This window comes from Ceratotherium simum, chromosome 27 (genome assembly GCF_057802395.1).
Source record: "Ceratotherium simum simum isolate JZ-2026a chromosome 27, ASM5780239v1, whole genome shotgun sequence".
Lineage (NCBI taxonomy): Eukaryota > Metazoa > Chordata > Mammalia > Perissodactyla > Rhinocerotidae > Ceratotherium > Ceratotherium simum.
In genome coordinates, this window is record NC_141926.1 from 4,500,456 (window position 1) to 4,520,941 (window position 20,486).

At 49.8% G+C, this 20,486-nt stretch overlaps 1 protein-coding gene across 2 annotated transcripts in view; it reads right to left on the bottom strand.

The window, feature by feature from the left end:
* The window catches only part of ABCG1 (ATP binding cassette subfamily G member 1), a 67,236-nt gene extending 47,011 nt beyond the window's left edge, over positions 1-20,225 (bottom strand). For both annotated transcript variants that reach the window (XM_004429627.3, XM_004429626.3), the window contains exons 1-2: positions 20,128-20,225; positions 12,804-13,047 (exon numbers count right to left, since the gene is read on the bottom strand). In XM_004429627.3, coding sequence (XP_004429684.1) covers positions 12,804-13,047; positions 20,128-20,169 — 286 coding nt within the window. In that variant the 5' untranslated portion in view covers positions 20,170-20,225. The remainder of the gene's footprint in view (positions 1-12,803; positions 13,048-20,127) is intronic.
* Positions 20,226-20,486: the final 261 nt, after the last annotated feature.

A 20,486-nucleotide genomic window follows, 5' to 3' on the forward strand; every position in this document is an offset into this window, starting at 1 on the left:
CTCACCCCTCCTCCACTACAAGCATGATGCTAAAAGGTGCTAGGCCTGGAATCATCTCATTAAAAGAGATAGAGAGAGAAAGAGAGAAAATTTTAGTTAAGCCCCACGTATAGTTCAACTCATCCTAACCTCCTTCTTGATACACATTAACTTAGAATTACTGCAAAAGAAGGAAAATGCATTTTCTACAACACCACGACGTGACAGGATTTCACTAAGCATCTGCAAACGCGAGAACAGCATTCACGGGCCAGCCACGCCGCTGCCACGCCAAGACTGTGGCTCACCACCGAGGCCCGCCACGGCTGCCAGCTGGAGTGGCGGGCACATCTTTCACTTTCAGTCATGAAAATCTAGCCGCAAGACTAAAATGCACAGCACCTGATAAAATCTCACATCCTCCTAAGATAACCTACAACGAACCTCCCTCCTGAGCCAAATTCTGAAGTATAATGTTGCTGGGAGCTTTGTTCCAACGTGGAAATTTCCATCCAGTGGCTACAAATGTAGATGCTTCAATGTCAATAGTCTCAGCGATGCAACAGTCATCAGCCAGCCATCTAGGAGTTCTTGAAGACCTCCCAGAAATAACAGAACCTCTACCTAGCTGGTCCATGGATACTCACGGGTCTTCGACAAGAGGCATTTATTCACATCTCTGAAATGTAGGGGTTGACTTAGTCCTAATCGTAGCCACGAGCAGGAAACTGGGATACTTTAGGGAAGGAGCAGTATAGAAATTCTCAAGAACAACTCCAGGGAACTTGTCAATTGTCTTCTCCAGGGAGGGCAGAGAGCTGAGGGCATCGGATGAGAGACCCCAGGTTCTGTGTAAGAGACGGCACTCTGTGCTACCTGGGCAGGGGACTTCACTGCTCTGAGCCACAAGGGAATGGTGAGAAAACTCTCCCACGGGGTGGCTGGGAAGACGGACTAAGCTACTGTGCATAAGCTAATAAATATCATACTGGTATTACAATTATTACAATTATTATTATTTGTAAGTAAAATCCTGAACATAGCCAAGAACACAAAAACTGACGCTTCAGCAAACTTTGACCTGTGCACTAAGATGCACTGAGCCCCACTGTGTGCCAGCCCCTGACGTAAGCAGATCTCAGCCACTCCCCACTCCGACCCTCTGAGATCAGCGCTCTCATCAGCCCCATTCTGCAGATGGGGAAACTGAGGCCCAAAGCAGGTGGTTAGTAAGGGGTGGAGCCGGGATTCAAGAGCAGGCTGCCTGACCCAGAATCCAGGCTCTTATCACCACGTGATACCTGCCTGCCCGTCCATGACGCTGTAGGTGAGGCCAGTAGCGGGGCTGACCCAAGGAATCAGCTCCCGGAAACCAGCTCCAAGACGGTTAGTCATAGATGGCTCACAGGCTCCACTCAGCAAGGAAAGATCAACATTCCATCTCCTCGAGGCTCCTGCTCTTCCTCCCCACTTCTCTTCTGGGGTGAAGGCACGGGCTCTTTGGCTGTGATTCAGGTTTTGTCATGTCATTCATTCATGCAGCAGAAATCTACTGAGTGTCGATGCAGAGCCAGGCCCCGGGCTGGGCCACACAGATAAGGCGTAACTGACATAGTCCCTATTCGGAAGTTCAGAAGAAGAAAAACAGAAAACTGTGTGCTGACTGCCATGATTATAGGGCAGAGGGGTAAAGAGGTACCCAGAAAGGACGCTGGCCACAGAGGTAAGGATGAATGAAGGCAGGCTTCCCCAAGCCTGGGGGGGCAAGGTGGGTTCCTGGCATAGGGCATGGCCCAGGCAAAGAGCACACAAATACTGAGCGAGCAGACCCCTTTCTCAACTGGCAGCTCCCCCTGGCTAGCCCAGGCCGAGTGGCTGCCGAGAAAAGAGGCTGGGAGGTAAGTAGGAAAGGGGCCAAGGAGGGTCCTTTCAGCCCAGCTAAGCACTCTGAAATTTATATTATAGAGACACATCCAATTCCGAAATCAAGAAGCACAGAACAAGGGCCGGCCCTGTGGCCGACTGGTTAAAGTTCTGTGTGCTCTGCTTCGGCGGCCCAGGTTTGAATCCCAGGTGCCAACCTACTCCACTCATCAGCCATGCTGTGGCAGTGTCCTACATACAAAATAGTGGAAGACTGGCACAGACGTTAGCCCAGGGCTAATCTTCCTCAAACAAAAAAAGAGGAAGATTGTTGCTCGGCATGAATCTTCTTCACCAAAAAAAAAAAAAAAAATAAGAAAAAGCACAGAACACTCCTAGGAAGAGAGAAAGGGATGAGATGATAATCGTCATCCTCCCCTCTAAGCCACATAAAAATCAAAGATGAACAAAGGTTCTATGGTTTGGCCCAGGGCACACAGTGCATTTGTGACAGCTTAATGGGGACGAGACTAGAAACGTGTGATTAGATGGCCCCCTGCTCACACCAATTATGACATAACCATCTTCTGGACCAGCTGATACCCAGGTCTTTAGAAACAGGAAACCCACAAGCTTCCTTTTGCGAGTCTTAACGGGGCCTGTGATAAAATATGAAACTAAACGTAAGGGCTCCCCACTTTTCAACCAGACTTTGCCTATAGTGTGTTCCTACGTTAGCAATACTCATCGTTATTGTTTATAGTAATGGAACATCTCTGTTATTATAAATGTGCACTTCCTTCCTTTTCCAAAGGTTTTCACCCACCTCATCAGCAAAACCTCAGGAAAACACACATGAGAATTTATTGTATAAAAGTTACCCACTGTCGTCTCTGACTTCCTGTACCCAACTTCAGCTCAGCGAGTCTCCGAGACTTGAGAACTATAATCTCTACGTAGGTTTACAAAAATATCAACTCTACAATCACGGAATCAAATAAGCAACCAAGTAAAACCCAAGACTACGAGAAAAATGCTTAGCTCTTGGTCTCCTTGCATTTTGTCAGGGACCCAAAGGGTTGAGCAAAACATATGAATGACGGTGTTTAACCTTTCATAGCACACCTAAATTAAGCCCAAAGGAACAGACCAGCCTGGTGTCTTGAGAAGGCCCTGGTCCCCAGGGAGGGCAAGCACGGCACCTTAATTCCACCAAGGCAGTCCCAGGACTTTGAGGCGCTGGAATGGAGCCCAACTGGTAGAAGTCATGTTTATATTTATTATCACATTTATGGGTTCTCAAAAGAAATGTGTGCTAGATGCTACAGAAGAGCCAGCCCTGGTGGTCTAGTGGTTAAGATTCAGTGCTCTCACCGCCGCGGCCTGGGTTGCTTTCCTGGTCAGGGAATGACACCACCTGTCTGTCGGTTGTCATACTGTGGCGGCTGCCTGTTGCTGTGATGCTGAAACCTATGCCACCAGTATTTCAAATACCAGCAGGGTCACCCGTGGTGGACAGGTTTCAGCGGAGCTTCCAGACTAAGACAGACTGGGAAGAAAGACCTGGCCACCCACTTCTGAAAAAATTGGCCACGAAAACCCTATGGATAGCAGCGGAGCATTGTCTAATGTGGCGCTGTAAGGTGAGAGGATGGCGCAAAAAGATCGGGCAGGCTTCTGCTCTGTTGTCCAGAGGGTCGCTAGGAGTCGGAATCATCGGCACTAACAACAACAAGATGTTACAGGAAACACATGCGATAGTTCAGTTATTACTCCTCCTTGCCTGGCCAACATGCCCAGGATGGAAGTGACTCAGCAGGGAGCACGGACCCAGCAGTCTTGCAGTGTGACACTGCGGATTCCAGCCAGCTTATGGGATCTGCCACTTCAGATTTCTAAGGGGAATTCCAGGAATCCAAAAACCGCCCGGGTCATTTTTAAACGCTGACCGGGGAGAAGAACTGCAGCTGGTTGCTTCCAGCTGAACCTACCTGGCCCAACCCAAGAGGCCCTCCCTCCTATCGCTTCACCCACAGGGTGAACCGAAAACAAAACCAGAATGTTTCATAAGGATTCAGAAATCGGTTGTCTCTTGGAAAACATGTGCGACCTGATCTAATGGTGCTACCTTCCACTTTAAATAGAAGTCTGGAAAATTTGTGAAGCCTGCCCGCTGTGATGAAGGCTACAAGGACACAGACACTACACAGGATGCCAGCCATTTTCCTGAGGATGTCCTTTCTGAATATCTGTGTGCTGTTTCCATTCCAGTGAGGTCTCCCAATTACGCCTAAATAGATATCAAAATAATCATCATCTGGTAAAAAGTATCTCCATTCATCAGACCCATTTTAGTGACGTCTTCTAGACTGAAATTAGGCTCCTGGAAAGGTTCTGGCACTTTCTGGGCCCAGGTGTTCGCTGGACCTAGGGTGGAGCATGGGGATTTGCACCCCCAGGGGTCCCACTTGCAAGGGCGGCCTCGGCCTGGGGGAGGCAGAGGCGCCGGCCGGCCAAGAGCCTGCAGCATCGGGACCGAGTTGCTCAACATCCTCTGCTCCCGCTTAGCAACAGCGCCGCGCGCGCAGCCAATCGCGCCGCGCCGCCGAGGTTACCAGCGAGCGTTGACCGAGAGTAACCTCGGCGCTGGCGAGGGCGGCGCGAGGGCGGCCACTGCGCACGCGCGGCGCCGCGCACCTGCCCCGCCCGCACCTGCGCACGCGCGCCAGGCTGTGCTCTTGTCATCCAACCATTCAGAATTTAGGGTTCCCAGGAAACACGCAAGTCCTGCAGGCAGTCGCCACCAGACCCGCGGCCAGATCTACATCTGAGAGCAGGTGTACCCGGCCGCCGGGGGCGGGGACAGTGCAAACGTCACCCTGGGCCCCAGGCCCGCCGTCTCAGCACTGGCACAGCCAGAGAAAGGGATGGGTTTTTACTCTATTTAAAGCCCGCGGAAGGGCTGCTGCCTCGGCCGCCGGTCAGCCACAGCCTCACCTTCCAGAAAGCCTGCAGGTGGAAATTGGCCAGAATGAATTCGTTCCTTGGAGACGAACCAGTCTCATCGCCCTTGTAAGGAACATGTGAGTACAGGACAGGTGGCCCGATAACCCCATCCTGGAGGGCGAGGATGAGGGCGAGCAGAGGTGCCCAGCACAGCCCTCAGTCAGGTGGATAGAGTTCCCGACACAGGACGGACGCCAGATCTGCCCCCCAGACTGGCCCATGAAGGAAATCTGGAACCCCCTTCCCCAGGAGGTGGGGAGGCCTTTGGTGGCACCTCTGCTGCCACCAGGGTCTGGGGTTGTGTATGTCATGAGCACAGAAGACTTAACACTGCTCCTTTTACATAGATCTGAGAAATGACGAAGGGAAATGAGTTCTCAAAGGAGCTTGTTGAGAGGCTGCGAGTTAAGACAAGGTTTAAGCCTGAATCCCACAGCCACATCCCTCTCAGCCTCCTTTCCTCCTGGGCAAGATGTCCATTCTGATGTGCCCCCATGGCTTTTCCATGAGGGCTTAAGGATGCAATGTGCTAAAGCAAAGAGCATTTCCTTAGTAAACAGTTATTTTTAATGAAAAAATAAACACTTCCCCTTAAAAAGTGAGCAGGCAGAAATAACCACCGAGAAATCCCATAAAACTCCTGCTAAAAGGTTCACTTTCAAGATTGGCCATTGAGGTTTTAAGCCACGGGACTTTTCGCACGGGTGCATCAGCTTGCCTGTGACGGTAAAGGAAACAGAAAGAGTGACTCATAATCTGCTCTCCCATTGACCTCCATCCTTAGCAGTTTATAAACGGAGAGCAAGGACATTCCAGCAGGGGCTCCTGCTCACTGCCCTGCCCCCCATGGATGCCACCGTGATGCCCACACCCAGGGCGGGACCCAGGCCTTATTTCCTCCAAGGGCCACATGCTTCTTATTTCCTCCTTTGCTGGGTCTTGATGCACTTGGTTACTGTTTAGTACTTGGTTAGGCTTTTTTCCTCCCAATATGTGAGCTCATCTCAAGGCCAAGATTGTCCATGTTCTGCAGAGTCCCCAAAAGCAGAACTTGGATCAACAATTGAACATTACTTGAATTCAGATTTCAGCTTAACAGACAAAGACTTTTCAAACAATTAGAGTTGTGCAAACATGACAGGGAGGTGTCAGTCTCTGGTTCCTGGAAGTGCTCAGACAGAGGCCGGCCGCCCGTTGTCGGGGATGAGGCAAGAAGGATTGCTTCATGGGTGAGAGGTCAGACTAGGGAGCTCCAAGATTCGGGCTCTAGATATAGGTCTCAGTTGGACATAACAGTTCACAGTCTTGAAATCCCTCTGGCATGTCTTAACTTTGACACCAAATGCCATTCACCCCACAGACCATAAAGGTGATTAGGAACAACACAGCTGGCAAAGCCAGAGGTGAAACTAACGGCTGAGGGTCAGATCCCTGCAGGCCCATCAGCCACCATCCTTGACTCTCAAAACTCCTCTTGATGCCTTTGCTCATATAGAATGGGCAAAACCACGTGGTATTAGATATATTTTATTTGAGGGTCAGCTTTCCTGTAAAGGTTGTGGAACCTCCTCAGCATGAGTTTGACAGGCAATGCACCTCCATTCTACAAACCCCTACTTTGTACAGTTCATTCTTTCTAAACATATTTAATCTGACCCTCGTGGTGACCTTTGTTTCTTAAATAAGCAAATCTGTTGATTCTAGAACTGAACTCAAAAAGAGCAGGTGTATGGTTACTAAACATTTTTTTTCCTGCTGCTTTATAAACAAAAGAAATGGTTTCGTGTTCCGCAATGTGTCACCTGGGGTTATTTCTTGGCCTTGGAGGATTAGGTTCTGGTTTCTAAGAGAGGACTTTAGTTCAAGAATGTGAAGTTTTCAAGATATGAGCACATTTGAGGTGTTAAAGGCAGGCAGGAAGGCACCCACTCAGCAGGTGAAAATGAGTGTGGCAAGAATGTCCTCAAAAAGTGAAACAGTGACACCAACCCCCCGCTGAGCGGAGCACAGTCCTGCAAAGTTGCACTGAAGAGACCAGATGGCTCAAGAATGGGCATGCTCTCTGGGAAAATGACAAAGTAGAGGCATGCCCGAACAAAGAACCCGCCAATTGGAAGGGAACAAGGGTGGCCACACATCGAAGCGAAGGAGAATAGGAGACCTCGAGGCCAATGTTGGCAGGGCCACCTAAGCCATATCCACGGGGGCTGTCAAGCCTGACGGTGCCACACCCTTGAATCATGCATTTCTGATCCCAGGTCCCAGCTGATGATGGCTTGGCTTCCATGCAGCGTGCTCAAAGGGAGAAGATACGTGGGCTGGAGAAGAGGAACATCTAGACCACTGCGGTTAAAGTTCTGCTTGTAAACTAGCAAACCCTTTTGGTTTTGTACATAGTCACTACACATTCATCTGTCAGGAGCCATGAGAGTTGCTGATCCTCAACATTTTTTCAAAGCCTCTTTTGGAGCCTCTAAGGCAGAGGATCAGAACTGTTCCAGAAGACCTCATCACCAAAGGGGCCTGAGTGGTGGCCTGCCTGCCTGCCTCAAGGAGCCACCAAGTACTGAGTACCTAAGAACTGGCCCCAGGAGGGGAGAGAGGAGCTCTCACCAAGGCAGCCCAGGGCCATTCGGGCCCCATTGTAAACACCCTAGCCCCAAGCAGGGAGCCCCTGCAACCGGGCTTAGGTTCACCACACTGCAGTAAGACTAGCTACAGCCTCAATAAAGACAAAGGCAGAGTATTAAAAGCAATTTCCTTCTGCTCCCAAAAGAAAGCCCACCTTAGCATGATTGTTCCCAAGAAGGAGCATATAAACCTTCCTTTGAACCTGAGCAGCCTACCCCTCTGAAAACCCACAGCTGCCTTGGGATTTCTACAGTCCTCCTTTAGCTGGCCTTCCCTGCCCATCCCTGCTGCAGTCTGTTGGATCAAGTCACCCAGCGCTTGGTTGGAATCCAGTCTTCCCTTAATGGAATTCCTGAAAGGGATTTACTAATGGCACATTCCACTCATTTTGGCCAGCCTGTCATTACAGGCCCTGTGAAATAGCTGTGGAAATCAAGAGAAAAAAATACTTGAATTTGAGAAGGGTGTTCAGACTCATTTTTATAGCTCAGAAGCAAACCAATACAGATAATCTGCCGTGGACCTGCCCAGAATGTTTAACTCCTTACTGGCATTTGGCAAGGATGAGGCTGGAGGGTTGGATTTCAAAGTAGGAGATGCTGTTCCATTCCACCAGAGTGTTACCATGTTGAGACAACGGCCTGGCTGAGGAATAGTAAAGAAAACTCTCTAAAGCCCCAGATATGATTACTTTTGTTCTCAACCTAAGCTTCATCACAAGGTAATCTTGGGAGGTGTATTTAATTTCTAAGAATCACGTCACCTGTTTGTGTGAAAGCATGCCATACACATCAGCCACACCTCCCTGGGGAGGGGACAGGACAGCTAGGGCCTCTGCAAAGGACAAGGAAATTCCTGTATGCATCCTTGTGAATGGCAAAGGGTGCCTGACATCTGAGCAGGCCAATTCAAAGGAAGATAAGTCAGCGTTAACAGTCAAGGCAACCCCAATGGTTTTAAGTGGAGTGAGGCACATCCATGCTATGGTGGTCCAGTGGTGTGCCCACCTCAGTGCCAGGGGCTTCCTAGGTTCCCTGTTGGGTCTTAGCCTCAAACCCCGCTGACCTCCTTTCAAGTCCCATCGTCTGTGCTCCTGTGACCTGGGCCACGTCCTTGAGCCTCATGTATTCCACAGGGTGAAAGGGCAGAATTGGCCTCTGAGCCAAGTGGACTAAAGAACTTCTTTAATTTTACAAATGGTTACTGCGCTGGTCTCCATGGGGGGCAGCATTATCTAGAGAACCCCAAGTACTCCACTTGGTCATGTGACCAGTCACATCCCAATAAAAAAGAGACCCTGAGTGAATGGGCTCTGAAAGCAGAAAGTGCTATTTAAGTGTCAAATCTCTTTACCACCCGCATCTTCACCTAAGCATTTCATGATGTGGATTCTCTCTCAACAAGGGGTCCTCAATATTACCAACGTAGTGTTTACCCTACAGGAAGCAAAAGCTGCTTTCAAAAGTAAGTGACACTGAGGGGTGAAGGAGAACAACTAAACTAGATTGTTCCGATATGTCCCCTGAGACAGTAGTCGGTGTGACGGCACCGAAGTCCGTATTGTTCCAAATCATTTGTCCCATCAACTTATGCTACGTGAGTGAATTCCCTGAGGGAAAGTAATTACTGTATGAGAAACCAGTGAAATTATCCTTGGGGTGTACTTTTTCCTCCTGAGAATAGTTCCTTTCACAATTATGTTCTCTACTAGGAATCTATTATATGATCTAGTTTTTCCTCCAAAGACATCATTAATCATATGGTGAAAATGTAATCACAATTGAAAATACAAGATGTTTCGTTGAACGCCATGTTCAATGCTTGGCAATCGTCAAGCTCACGGATTTCAAAGAATCGGTGCCTGACATCTCCTTCTTAAAAGTACTGCTATTAATTCACTCATCACCTTTCTTCTAAGCTCTCTTTCTCTAAAATCATTATGTAGGAGTTTATATTATTATTCTAAGCACAATGCCAAGCTTTGCTACAGCATTATGTGTTGAGTTTGTGTCATGGCACCATGTTCTGGGAGAAATCCTGCGAGAAGAAGGCTTCCCTGGGCTTTACTGGAGTGGTGCAGTGTCTTTGTGATGGAAAGGAGTCTGGACTCGGAGCCAGACAGCTGGTCCCAGCGTTGCCTCTGACCTTGAGCAAACCATTTCTGCTCTCAGTCTCCTCCTTCCTTCACCACATGCCCAGGCCCTCTCGAAACCGCGTCAGCTCTACGTTCCGAGACGCTGCTCCCCCTCCGTGCCATGGCGTCCAACCCGGTGTGGTCCTGACAAGGGGCTCAACACGTAAGGGTGAATTTTGAAAAATTAAAAACTTGATACAGACAGCAAAACTCACATGGCGAGAAAAGTAACAGAAGACGCTCCGGCGCCCAAGGCTGGTCACACTTGGTGTCACACAGAGGTGATGCCAAACATAAGATGGCACCGTGAGAAGAGGGCAGTGCAGAGAGCGGCCAGAATCTGACCTCCCAGCTTCACCTAATCATGGCTGGCGACGGAGACAATCGCCAGTGATCAGAAGGACAAAAGTAGAAAAGACAAAACCCACGTGGAGGGGAGAGGAGACAGAACCCATGAAGGGGTGGGCTCTGAAGCCAACAAGGAGCGTGGGGACCCGGGCAGGAAAGGAGCAGGCAGCATTGACACGTAACCCCCGAAGGACTCCCCCCTCTGGGCAGCCCTGATGCCTGGGTCCAGACTTAATGCTTACTTTTATTGTCTATCCTGGGGGTGGCTCTTTGTTGGGGAAATATGGTTCCCAAGTTCTGAGCCTACTAGATGTAGCATTCAAGAGCCCGCTAGTGACAAGGGCGCAGTGAGCGCTGAGACAAGCTTCAGCAGCTACCTCCCCTCATTCGGGAAAACTCTCACTTTCCCTGGACGCAGCCTCCAGCCTAATGGGCAACCGACTCACCAAGCAGGAGCAGTGCAGGCCCTGCGGACACCGAGCCTCAAGAAGGAGCACTGCTCCCCTGTAGCCACAGGGACCCTGGCCCCCCAGGCCCTGTGCCAGGCACTGCATGGGCACCAAGTCCCACTACAGAGTTAGAAATCCCCACCCCAGGCCCAGGCCTGCCTCACTAGCTCAGGCACATGGGCAATAAGCCTCTTAACCACTCAGTTTCCTTTCTATTCAGGGAGAAGGTAGACAAAGATTTCCCACCCGAAATTTTTGCTAGAGTGAAAAACTGTCTACGTTCTGAATTGCAGGGTATCAAGAACAAAGGCAATGAGGGCACCTGTGGAGGAGGAAGGGCAGGGAGGGCACAGTGAACACAGGTGCTGCTGCAGAGGAGGAGGCCGGGGAGGAAGTCAGGGAAATCAGGCCTTGCTGGTTGAGAAACCAGCAACTGGGACACACCAGACCCATCATGACTGTCTTCCGCTCCAGCCCTAACCATCTGTGACTCACAGGCAGGTCCCTCAGGGCCCACTTCCTCTCCTTCCCTCCTGAGCCCACAAAGGTTACTGCAGGGCAAGTGTGGCCACCTGGGCGGAGCTTCCAAGGGCGGCCCCTCCCTCACTAATTAAGAAGCTATTACTGTAGGCTAACTTTGACAACTAGTGTGACCACTTCTAATACTTAGAGAATAAAGGGTTGACAAGCCACAGACCTGACTAGGAAATGATATTCTTCATTCTTCATTCCAAACCTGCTGTGTTGGATTTCAAACCAAGATTCTGCCACAGTTTTCAAATGTTTGCATTTCTGCATTGCAAGCTATCTTCACTTTACAGGATACCCATTCAAGCATTTCAACCACCATGACAACGTTTCCAAGGCCACACGTAACACATGGATAGAAACCTATCCATGTCACTCACAGGGTTGTCACTATTTGTCTATATAGACAAATCAAGCTGAAACATAGCAAGGCCCTCCTGGTCCCTAAGTGCATTTTTTCGGTAAAATCTTTTTCCAAGTTGAGAAGGAAAAGGCTATAACTCTATGCTGAAATTTCAGTAGGCTCAAACGAATGGGTCCCACCCTGAGCCTGCCACAGAATTTCTTTCTTAACAAAACAGGCTGGCATACTCTGAAATTGTAAGTATCAGATGACGGTGCTATACAATCAGCTATTGAAAAAGTTCCGGATCTATTCCTGGTTGTGCATACAGACATAAAGTCATCTAACAACCAACTTGGCTCACAGGTCCCAGGGACCAGTCAAAGTTCTAAAATTGTGTACAAGGAGTCCAGAGTGCCACACATGCCAACGGTCTCAATGGCTTAGCTTCAAGAGAGTAGGAAAAAGAAAATGAATGTAATAGAGGAAAACAAATAGAAAGAAAAATAAAAAAAACCGAGTCTTTGTGGGTGTTCTTTAAAAAGAAGGACTGAATATTTAAGTTGAGAGTCCTAAAAAATTACAATATTCCAGTGGCACCTGAGTTACTTTGTGAATTGTTCCTAATTCTTCAGAGATTTTCAACTTGTTTTAAATGATTCATTAGAAACTAAGGACCATTGTTTCCTGGAGATGTCTAACACGTCCTCTCCCAGTCGGCCCCCACCTGAAAGATGGATGGATGATGGGTGCACAGAGCAGAGGGAGATGAGGAGGAAGTTCCACAGGAAGAAATAGGTCAGGCTGGAAAAAGAAATCCCAACCCAAGGAGGCACTGACTCTACACACTTTGAGAATCTAGAGTTGCAAAGGAATATCCAGATTGCTAAGAAAACTCAAAATATCGTCAGTCGTCAATTCTGGGTAACATGCTACAAGCCGGCAACAAACTCCTGTACTGTGTGGCTTTCCGGAGTTCCATCCTCTCTCCTCTTCTATTTTATTTCTACGGCTCATTTGACAACAGTTGATTTTTATTTTTAGCCCACCACCACCACCCAAGAGAGAGTTCTTTTAAGATCCTCAAACGTAGATGACTGGTTTCCTGAGAAGTCACTCTAGGTCACTGGCTACCTTCTAACACTTCAAACTTGGGAGGGAGCACCTATCTTCTATTTTGCTCTGAAAAGCTAAAAAACAGTCCCATCTTGAAAGACTAACATGAACAGCATCCAGTAAAGAGGACCTCCCGAGGGCACACCGGAAGCCAGCGCACCAGGACACCGGTCAGCCTTTGTGAAATTCTTTGTAATCATATCAGAATTTAAGAGCCACTATGAATCTTGAGTCATCTAAGCCAACTTGTTCATATTATAGGTGAGACAAAATTGGGCATAAAGCAATTAAATAAACTGGCCACAGCAGTGACAGAGTGGGAAGAGACTCTCAGCCCCCCAACTTCCAGACCTAGATTTTCCCAACAACCTGTTGCCTCCTAACACACACAGCAGCCCCTCCCTACCTTTCTTCTTCCACCAGGGTCCCTCTGGGACCGAGTAGGAGAGGTCCTTGAACTCGATGTTCACCGCTGCCCTCCGAGGCAGGGAGGAAAAGCGCTGGGCCTCCGTGAGGTTGTTGTCCACTTTTTTCAGATGGCCATTCAGCAGGTCCGTCTCGGTAGCCTCCATGTTGCTGGAGACCACTTCATCCACTGAGACGCACACCGACTTGGGCTCCGTCATTGCTGCAGAGTAACTGCTGGCATTCTGGAAAAACGAGAGGAAGCACCAAGAGAGGTCATGAGCTACATCAAGGGAAAGTGCACAAGGGACTCGTCATCAGGCTCAGGTCACTGATTATTTAGAGTAACACGTCCTGGACGACAGAGAGCCTTCGCATGAGAGGAAAGGTGCTCACCGAGAGGAATTTGTCATCTCTAGCCACCACTTTTTCTTCTATTAAAACAGGCTTAAGATGGAATATTAAACTGATCTACCAGTCCTACTTTGGAATCATAAAATCTAATCACAAAACTATAATAAATGAATCACTTGTCTCAAAGAATGAAACATCATCATCATAAAAAATTATCTATCTACAGCCCACTCATTAAAAAACCCAGTAAAGATGCATGAGCCACCTAAGAAATGTATAACTGACAAAGTTTTATTTAAAATGAGCTCTCGGGGGCTGGCCCGGTGGCAGAGTGGTTAAGTTTGCGTGCTCTGCTTCGGTGGCCCAGGTTCACGGGTTCAGATCCCAGGCGCGGACCTACACCACTCATCAAGCCACGCTGTGGTGGCCTCACACGTACAAAATAGAGGAAGACTGGCACAGATGTTAGCTCAGGGACAATCTTCCTCACCAAAAAAAAGAATAAAGAAATAAAATGAGCTCTTGTAGTGCCTTCCTTGTGTAATCTCAAAAACATTTTTCAAGAGCAGTGGCACCACTTGAACTGCTGGGTTTTGTGGGAGTTGGCCTTCGGATTCTCCTTGTAAATTTTCCAAATCACTTACAACTCTCTTCTCTCATTGTATCTTCATAATAGCACTGAAAAGCTGCAAAGGTTGATTTTTTCCCTCTATTATACAGACAAGGCAACTGAGGGACAGACAGTTTAAGGGACTTGCTCTGAGCCCTATAATCAAGTGAGGGGTAGAAGTGATCCCAGAATCTGAGTCATCAGAAAAAAAAAAAAAACAGTTAGGTGCTCCTTCCACTGCATCACCAGAATACCTAATATTTTGTAGCTACACTGGCTTTTAAAGCTTCCATTGGGAGCCAACAGAACCATTACAGATGTGCCAAGAACCAAAAGTATTTATGCAAAGAAAGGAATATCTTTTTTAATGGCTTGGCAACCCTGAACGAATCAATATGCTTCAGGTACCTCCAAAATCCAGAAGAACCCTGGGGTGGGCAAATATTATGCTGTGCTTTCTCTAGCTCTCTCTTGAATCAAGAGAGAATGTTCCACGGTGCCAAAAGCATGGGCCTTTGGCGACAGTCCTCCATACTGTTGACGGCAGTCTGCCTAATTGGGACAGCCCATCGATAACCATTTTTGATCACTCAGGCCCTTCTGACTGCTGTAGGACTGGAGAGACGCTGCTGTGTTGTTATTTGTTCTAAAGAGGAACAACATCGGACTGTTATTTTTCCATAGGTTTGTCAGGTATTTCTTTAGAGTCAAGAGCTTTTTGATCATTATTTTCTAATCAAAAATCCAAAACAAAACCAGAGAGTGGGTCATCCATAAATATCCCTACGAAACTCAGCAACTTTAGCGGCCAAAACAAGCCCTCCCCCAATAGAACGCCCTCTGGAGGGCACGTGACTATAGTGGAAGAGCTGGCATTATCTCCATCATGGTATGTAACAGCTCAAAAACCTTGAGGGGCGTGGAGGTTTCCAGTATTTAAAACACAAACAGGAGATGGGGAGATGTGAGCACAGGGGTTTCTGGTTCTTGGGATGTTTGAAAATGTTGCTTTGCTGTTTAAGAAAAAGGCACACGTGTGCACACACACACACCTCCGGGTATCTCCTACCTCTGACAAGTTTAACCGAATCAAAACTTAGCTCACTGACTATAACATTCCCTGGGTAAAAATTAAAGTGCAGGGTAAAATTCTGATGGAATTAAGCCTGGTTTTCTACTGGCACTGAGCATGTGATGTTTCAAATGCAAACATAAGGAGGTACACACATTCTTGACAAAGTCAGGGACAGTTTGTGTTAGTCTGACAACAGGGCTCCTCAGAGCCGGAGCAGGCGTGAGAATGTGCCTCCCCACCTCCCAAGACAGAGCGCCAGGATGCCGCCTCTGCATCCGTACTTGCCCAGGCCTTCTGTGTTGGGGCCTCTCAAAGGAATAATAGGAGACCCTGCCTCAGCTCAGCACGTTCTTGGTTTTGGCCAACTGGAAAAGTGTGCAACTTCAGCTCCAGCACCTAGATTAGGCACCAAGTGCCATCCGTTTGACCCCCTATCCTGCCCTTTCGGGGCACATGCTCCTGCCCCGGGTTTATAATCCATTCTGACTCCACAGCCCTGGAAGCACTAAATCCTGGCTTTGGGGGTAGTGGAGAGAGCAGTGAGCAAGACAATTAACTCCAGGGCCAGTCCCCAAAGTCCATTCTCTCCCCCATCTTGCCCCCCAGGTGGAAAGGCTAAATGTCTGGTTCCAAACCCACAACCTGCTGGTGGACTTGGCTCTGTCCCCAGCGATCCCCAATCGCTGTGAGTTCAGTTGGGGGTGGGGAGTATCCAGCAACTCCTCTCTAGTGATGGACCCCTTGACCTCACCCCAGCATTCCAGCTGCCAGGGACCACCCATACCCTCCCCCAGCATCCACCATGGTATCACCTCCTGAGGAAGCCGGGGGATAGGTCATGGCTTTCCTTTCTGATGAAACCCACATGAATACAGGGATGGACAGCCATTACTCCACCCACCTACCGACCGTAGCAGGTGCCAGACCTGTATGATGATGAGGGTCTAACTTTCCCCTCTAGACTCTAACCTACCTTTTCTCTCACTCCCTCATTCATTCATTCAATAAACTGAGAGCCAAAGAAAGCCCCAGGGGTCAGCAGTCAGCCAGACAGAATGACCTGTGGCGTCAGCAAGCTCATGTTCAAGGTTGGGGTCAATTACAATACTGTGAAGCAAGAGCTCTAATGAGATCACGCAGAGACCCAGCAGGGACTCCCAAGGCAGTGCAGACCCTGGGTGGGGGCACACAGCACAAAGTGTTTCAGAGGAAATAAAACCTAAGCTGAGATTAGCGAGGTTGTGGGGAGGGGGGGGCCGGTTCACGATGCTCCCTGTGAGGAAACAGCATGTGCAAAGGCTCGGCAGCAAAAGAGAGTGGAACATGCAGAGATCTGAGGGAAATTCGGGGCCTGGGGCTCCGGTTTGGCGTGCTGGGGGGGGTGGGCAGGAGGAGAGGGGCCTTTGGAGTAAGATGAGACCAGAGAGACACACAGGGTCCACACAGTGAAGGGCTTGCAAACCTTGCTAAGGGTTTTGCACTTAATCTAGAAGTCTTTGGGGGGTCACTGAGGGATCTCAAAGTGGGAAGTAATGGCCCAGAACTGCACCTCCTGCAGCAACATGCAGACAGGAGGATGACGGTGGCCTTAACCAGCTGGTGGCAGTGGGGATGGAGACAAGTGGACAGGCCAGTAGGACAAAGCTGGGTGACCAAACTGATTTGGGAGAGAGAGAGAGAGAAGCCAGAGTGAAGTACTTCCTATTGAAAGTACTGAAGACTAACACCTCCTGCAGAGAAGGTCAGTGATTACAAGCAAGAGTGACTGCTGATCCAGCATCACAATGTGCCCATTAAACTCCAGTCTGCAGAGACCATGCCTCTTACTATCCCCACAGTTCCAGCAGGGGGGATTACGTCTCCCCCGCCTCCATTTCAGAGGAGGGATCTAAGGCACAGAGAGACTGCCCCACCTGCCCCAGACCCCACGGTTAATGAGTGCTCGAGCCGGGGTCCAGCTCTGTGCCACTTCCGTGCCTGCACCCCGTTCTCCCAGCCAGCATCCTTAACAGCGCTTGACTCTTGCTTAGCTTTCCACAGGCAAGTTGTAGGTGACCCTGGGTCATTCCAGCCCCTGTCCATTACAGGGAAATCCACAAGAAACTGAGGAGACCATACAACCCTACCCCCAAATAAACTTACACCAAAGCAGTGGCGACCATTACCCACCTTCCCTCCAGGGCTGTCCAGCGGCCTCACCCAATTAATAAAATCATGAAATCCCATATGATGGGAGGCAGTGCTGTCACTCCAAAATAGACCAGCTCTCTGGAAACACATCCTCAGATGAGAGTGGCCGGCAATGTAGGTTACAGGGAGCTTGTCCTTAGCCTCCTGAGCTATTAAAAATAAAAGAGATACATCTTCCCTCCCCATTTGTCCCTTTCATTGAATGTTCCCCTATCTTACTGAAAATTGTCTTTGACCTCCCCGCTCCACACACACTTTGTGCCGCATAATAAATGGTAAATAATGGTAAGTCCATTCACAGGTGTCGAATGCCGAGAAGACCCTATTTGGATTGTTCATGAGGACATTCTCTTGGGTGCTGATTTCAGTTTGAATGCTGGGCATATCAAGATGCCTGTTTAGCTGGGGAGGATCTCTAACAGTCAGCAAGCCCCCCAGGCCCTTGTGAGGCTGGTTTACTCTACTCAGGGAAGCAGAGTTAGAGATAGAAACTTTTCCCCCAAGCATCATGGGGAAGGGAGGAAAGGGAAGAGGAATGCACAGACACCAGACATCAGCACGTACTTCTCTCCTTGGTTCATCGCTGCCAGCCTTGGTGCCCACCTAGAACAGTGGACCCTTCAGTTGGAGGGCAGGTCCCTCCCTGGTACCCTGGGCACATAAAATGAAAACATACTGGCCTTGGGCCGGCCCCGTGGCTTAGTGATTAAGTGCGCGCGCTCCGCTGCTGGCGGCCCGGGGTTCGGATCCCGGGCGCGCACCGACACACTGCTTCTCTGGCCATGCTGAGGCCGGGTCCCACATACAGCGACTAGAAGGATGTGCAGCTATGACATACAACTATCTACTGGGGCTTTGGGGGAAAAAATAAATAAATAAAATTATAAAAAAAAAAAAAAACATACTGGCCGAGAATCCTCAAGGCCACTGCCTACAGGACAATAACCCAAACATCACTCCCTTAACTAAGTGAAGGGCAGATGCCACTTGTGTGGTCACTCAGAATGCTGACCTCACCATCACCAAAACCTGGCTTCAAACAGCCCCAATACCACCATCCCATTGGGAACCTATGCCCCCCTCCCAGCCCAGCTCAGGGACTCCAGCATGCTGCCCGGTGCTTCACCCTCCAAGGCACCTTCTCCAGATTCACACCTGGCAGTCAGCCCTGGGCTGGACCCCAGAGCAGGGGGCAATGGGGAAGCAAAGCTCAGGACCCTGGGATCTCTCAAGGCCTGTTTGTGTATGACTTGGGTAGAATTCTTTTAAGTAAAGAAAAGGTACAAGGTTTTCAGGGGTGAAAATGATTTTCACACAAGACAACGTTCCCTGAAAAAATGAGCCCAGCCATTAGCATCTCCACATGAAGGAAACCCTTGAGTTCTGGGGCTGTATCAAATCATAACATGACATAAAAGAATCTTGACATAAAAACCTCTATACCTTAAAACATACTGATTCATTATTTTCCCACACGTCTAAGCCTCTTTTGCTGCTCTGAAAGGACTTCAAGAGTTACCCAGCATCTAAAAGATCTGAAACTTTCTTTACCTACAACTACCGATAATAATCTCCTTAATTTTCCATTATCAACATAATTTTGGAATCCCAAAGAGATGAACAAATGTAAAAGGAAAAATTGCCAAGTGCTACCCAAACATTCAACCAGATAAAAGCAAATGTTATGATGAAGGGATTGCCTTTTCTATTTTTTTCATCTCTTCTTATGTGTAAGAAGCTAAGTAATAAAGGCAGAGCATGGTCAGAAATGAGACCTGGCCTGTGAGTCCCCCGACCCTGGCTCTCCCAACCTCCTTAACGTGTCTGCGGCCCCATTCTATCGGTTTACACAAAATCATTATATAATGAGCTGGCGAGGCTCGGTATGTTCTACAGTAACCTGTTTGGAATCACAGGATGCAGTTGTCAGAGCTGAGCATGCGCAGAAACTCGGCTACTTTTTTTTTTCATAAGCTCAAGGCAAGAGGTAACTGCCGGTCAAATGCTGCCGAGCTCTGCTGACTTCAAATACAGGATGCTAAAAATGAAATAAAGGCGAGAGGTGGGTGGGGGAAGCTGGTGCTTGCTGTGCGCTGTGGGCTTACAGCCTATGGGAAGACACTAGCAGGATAGTAAATACATAGACGATAGAAAGAGGGATGGATAGGGAGGGCGAGATGGGTTGGAATACGAAATACTTTCTATTTGTACTTTAGATGACCTGAAATCTGGTCCGTAAGCACCTAGCTGCAACGTCGGTGTGCTAGGCATAGAAACGAAAGGCCCCTAGGATGGGTGGGTCGATGGTTAGTTTGTTGTTGCTTGTTTTTTCCTAATACGACTTTATGGAGCTATTATAAACGAGCAAGAGGACACCCTGGACCACCCCTGGGAATAGCACTTGCTGTAACTGTGTCTAGCAATGAACTCGCCGGCACTCGGTGGTTCCCCTACTGAGCCGGTACCCTCAGGAGCCGTGAGATGCGCGTCTCTGTCCCCACCCCGGTCTCTCTCCAGGGTGCAGAAAGGTGGCCTGCAGGTATCCAGCCTCGCCCCTCGTCTGCCTCTCTGGACCCCACCGCCTCCTCCACGAGCAGGTCCAGGAGAGGCTGTCCCCGTGGAGCGCAGGGGCAGCGCAGACTCTGGTTCTCGGGGAGCAGCTCCCTCTTTTGTTCCCCTGGACCGTGCCCCGCACTCCGGAGGATGGCGCGAGAAGTGCCCACTCCCCGGCTGTGCGCGCTGGCAAAGGGATTAGACCCCCTTCTTTCGGGCCCAGGCTGCCGCCCTCCCCAGTGCGCTCCGGGACCCAGGCCCCACGCCCCTCACCAGGAGGCAGACGAGGTCAAGGCCATCTGTCCGCTTACTGGCTGCCGGGCGCCTCCCGCCCACTCCTGGCCCCTCCGCCTTGCCCGCGTCCTCGGCCAGTGCAAAAAGCATCCCGAGGGGCCAGGAGGCCAGGGTGGGGTGCTATGGGAGCCGGGCGCCTCCCCGGGGATCCAAGGGCGAGTGTCAGGGTGAAGGTACGGGTCTTTGTGCGTTTCTTGCTCTCCTGGAAAATAGAACCAAGCCCTGGGGGCGAAGGATGCTTTCACTCACCATGGCGGTGCCGACCGAGAAAGCGGCCATCAGACAGGCCATGCCCTGGGGGCGGCGGCGGCAGAGGCGGCGGGGACGGGCGGCGGGGACAAGGCTGCGGGCGACGAGGACGGGCGGCGGGCACGAGGCTGCGCTCGCTCCTGGCTCGGCGGCTGCGCCGGGTGCTGCTCAAGCTGCCGCTCCTGCTGCTGCTGGGGCTCCAGCCCCGCCCCGCACCGGCCACGCCCACGCCCCGCCCCGTGGTGGGCACGCCCACTGTATCGCCCCTCTCGGGCCCCGCCCATGCCCCTCGATTGGCCAGCGCACGGGGGGGCGGGGCCAGCAGGTGCGCGTGCTCTTGTTTTGCTCCTGCCGGGGGC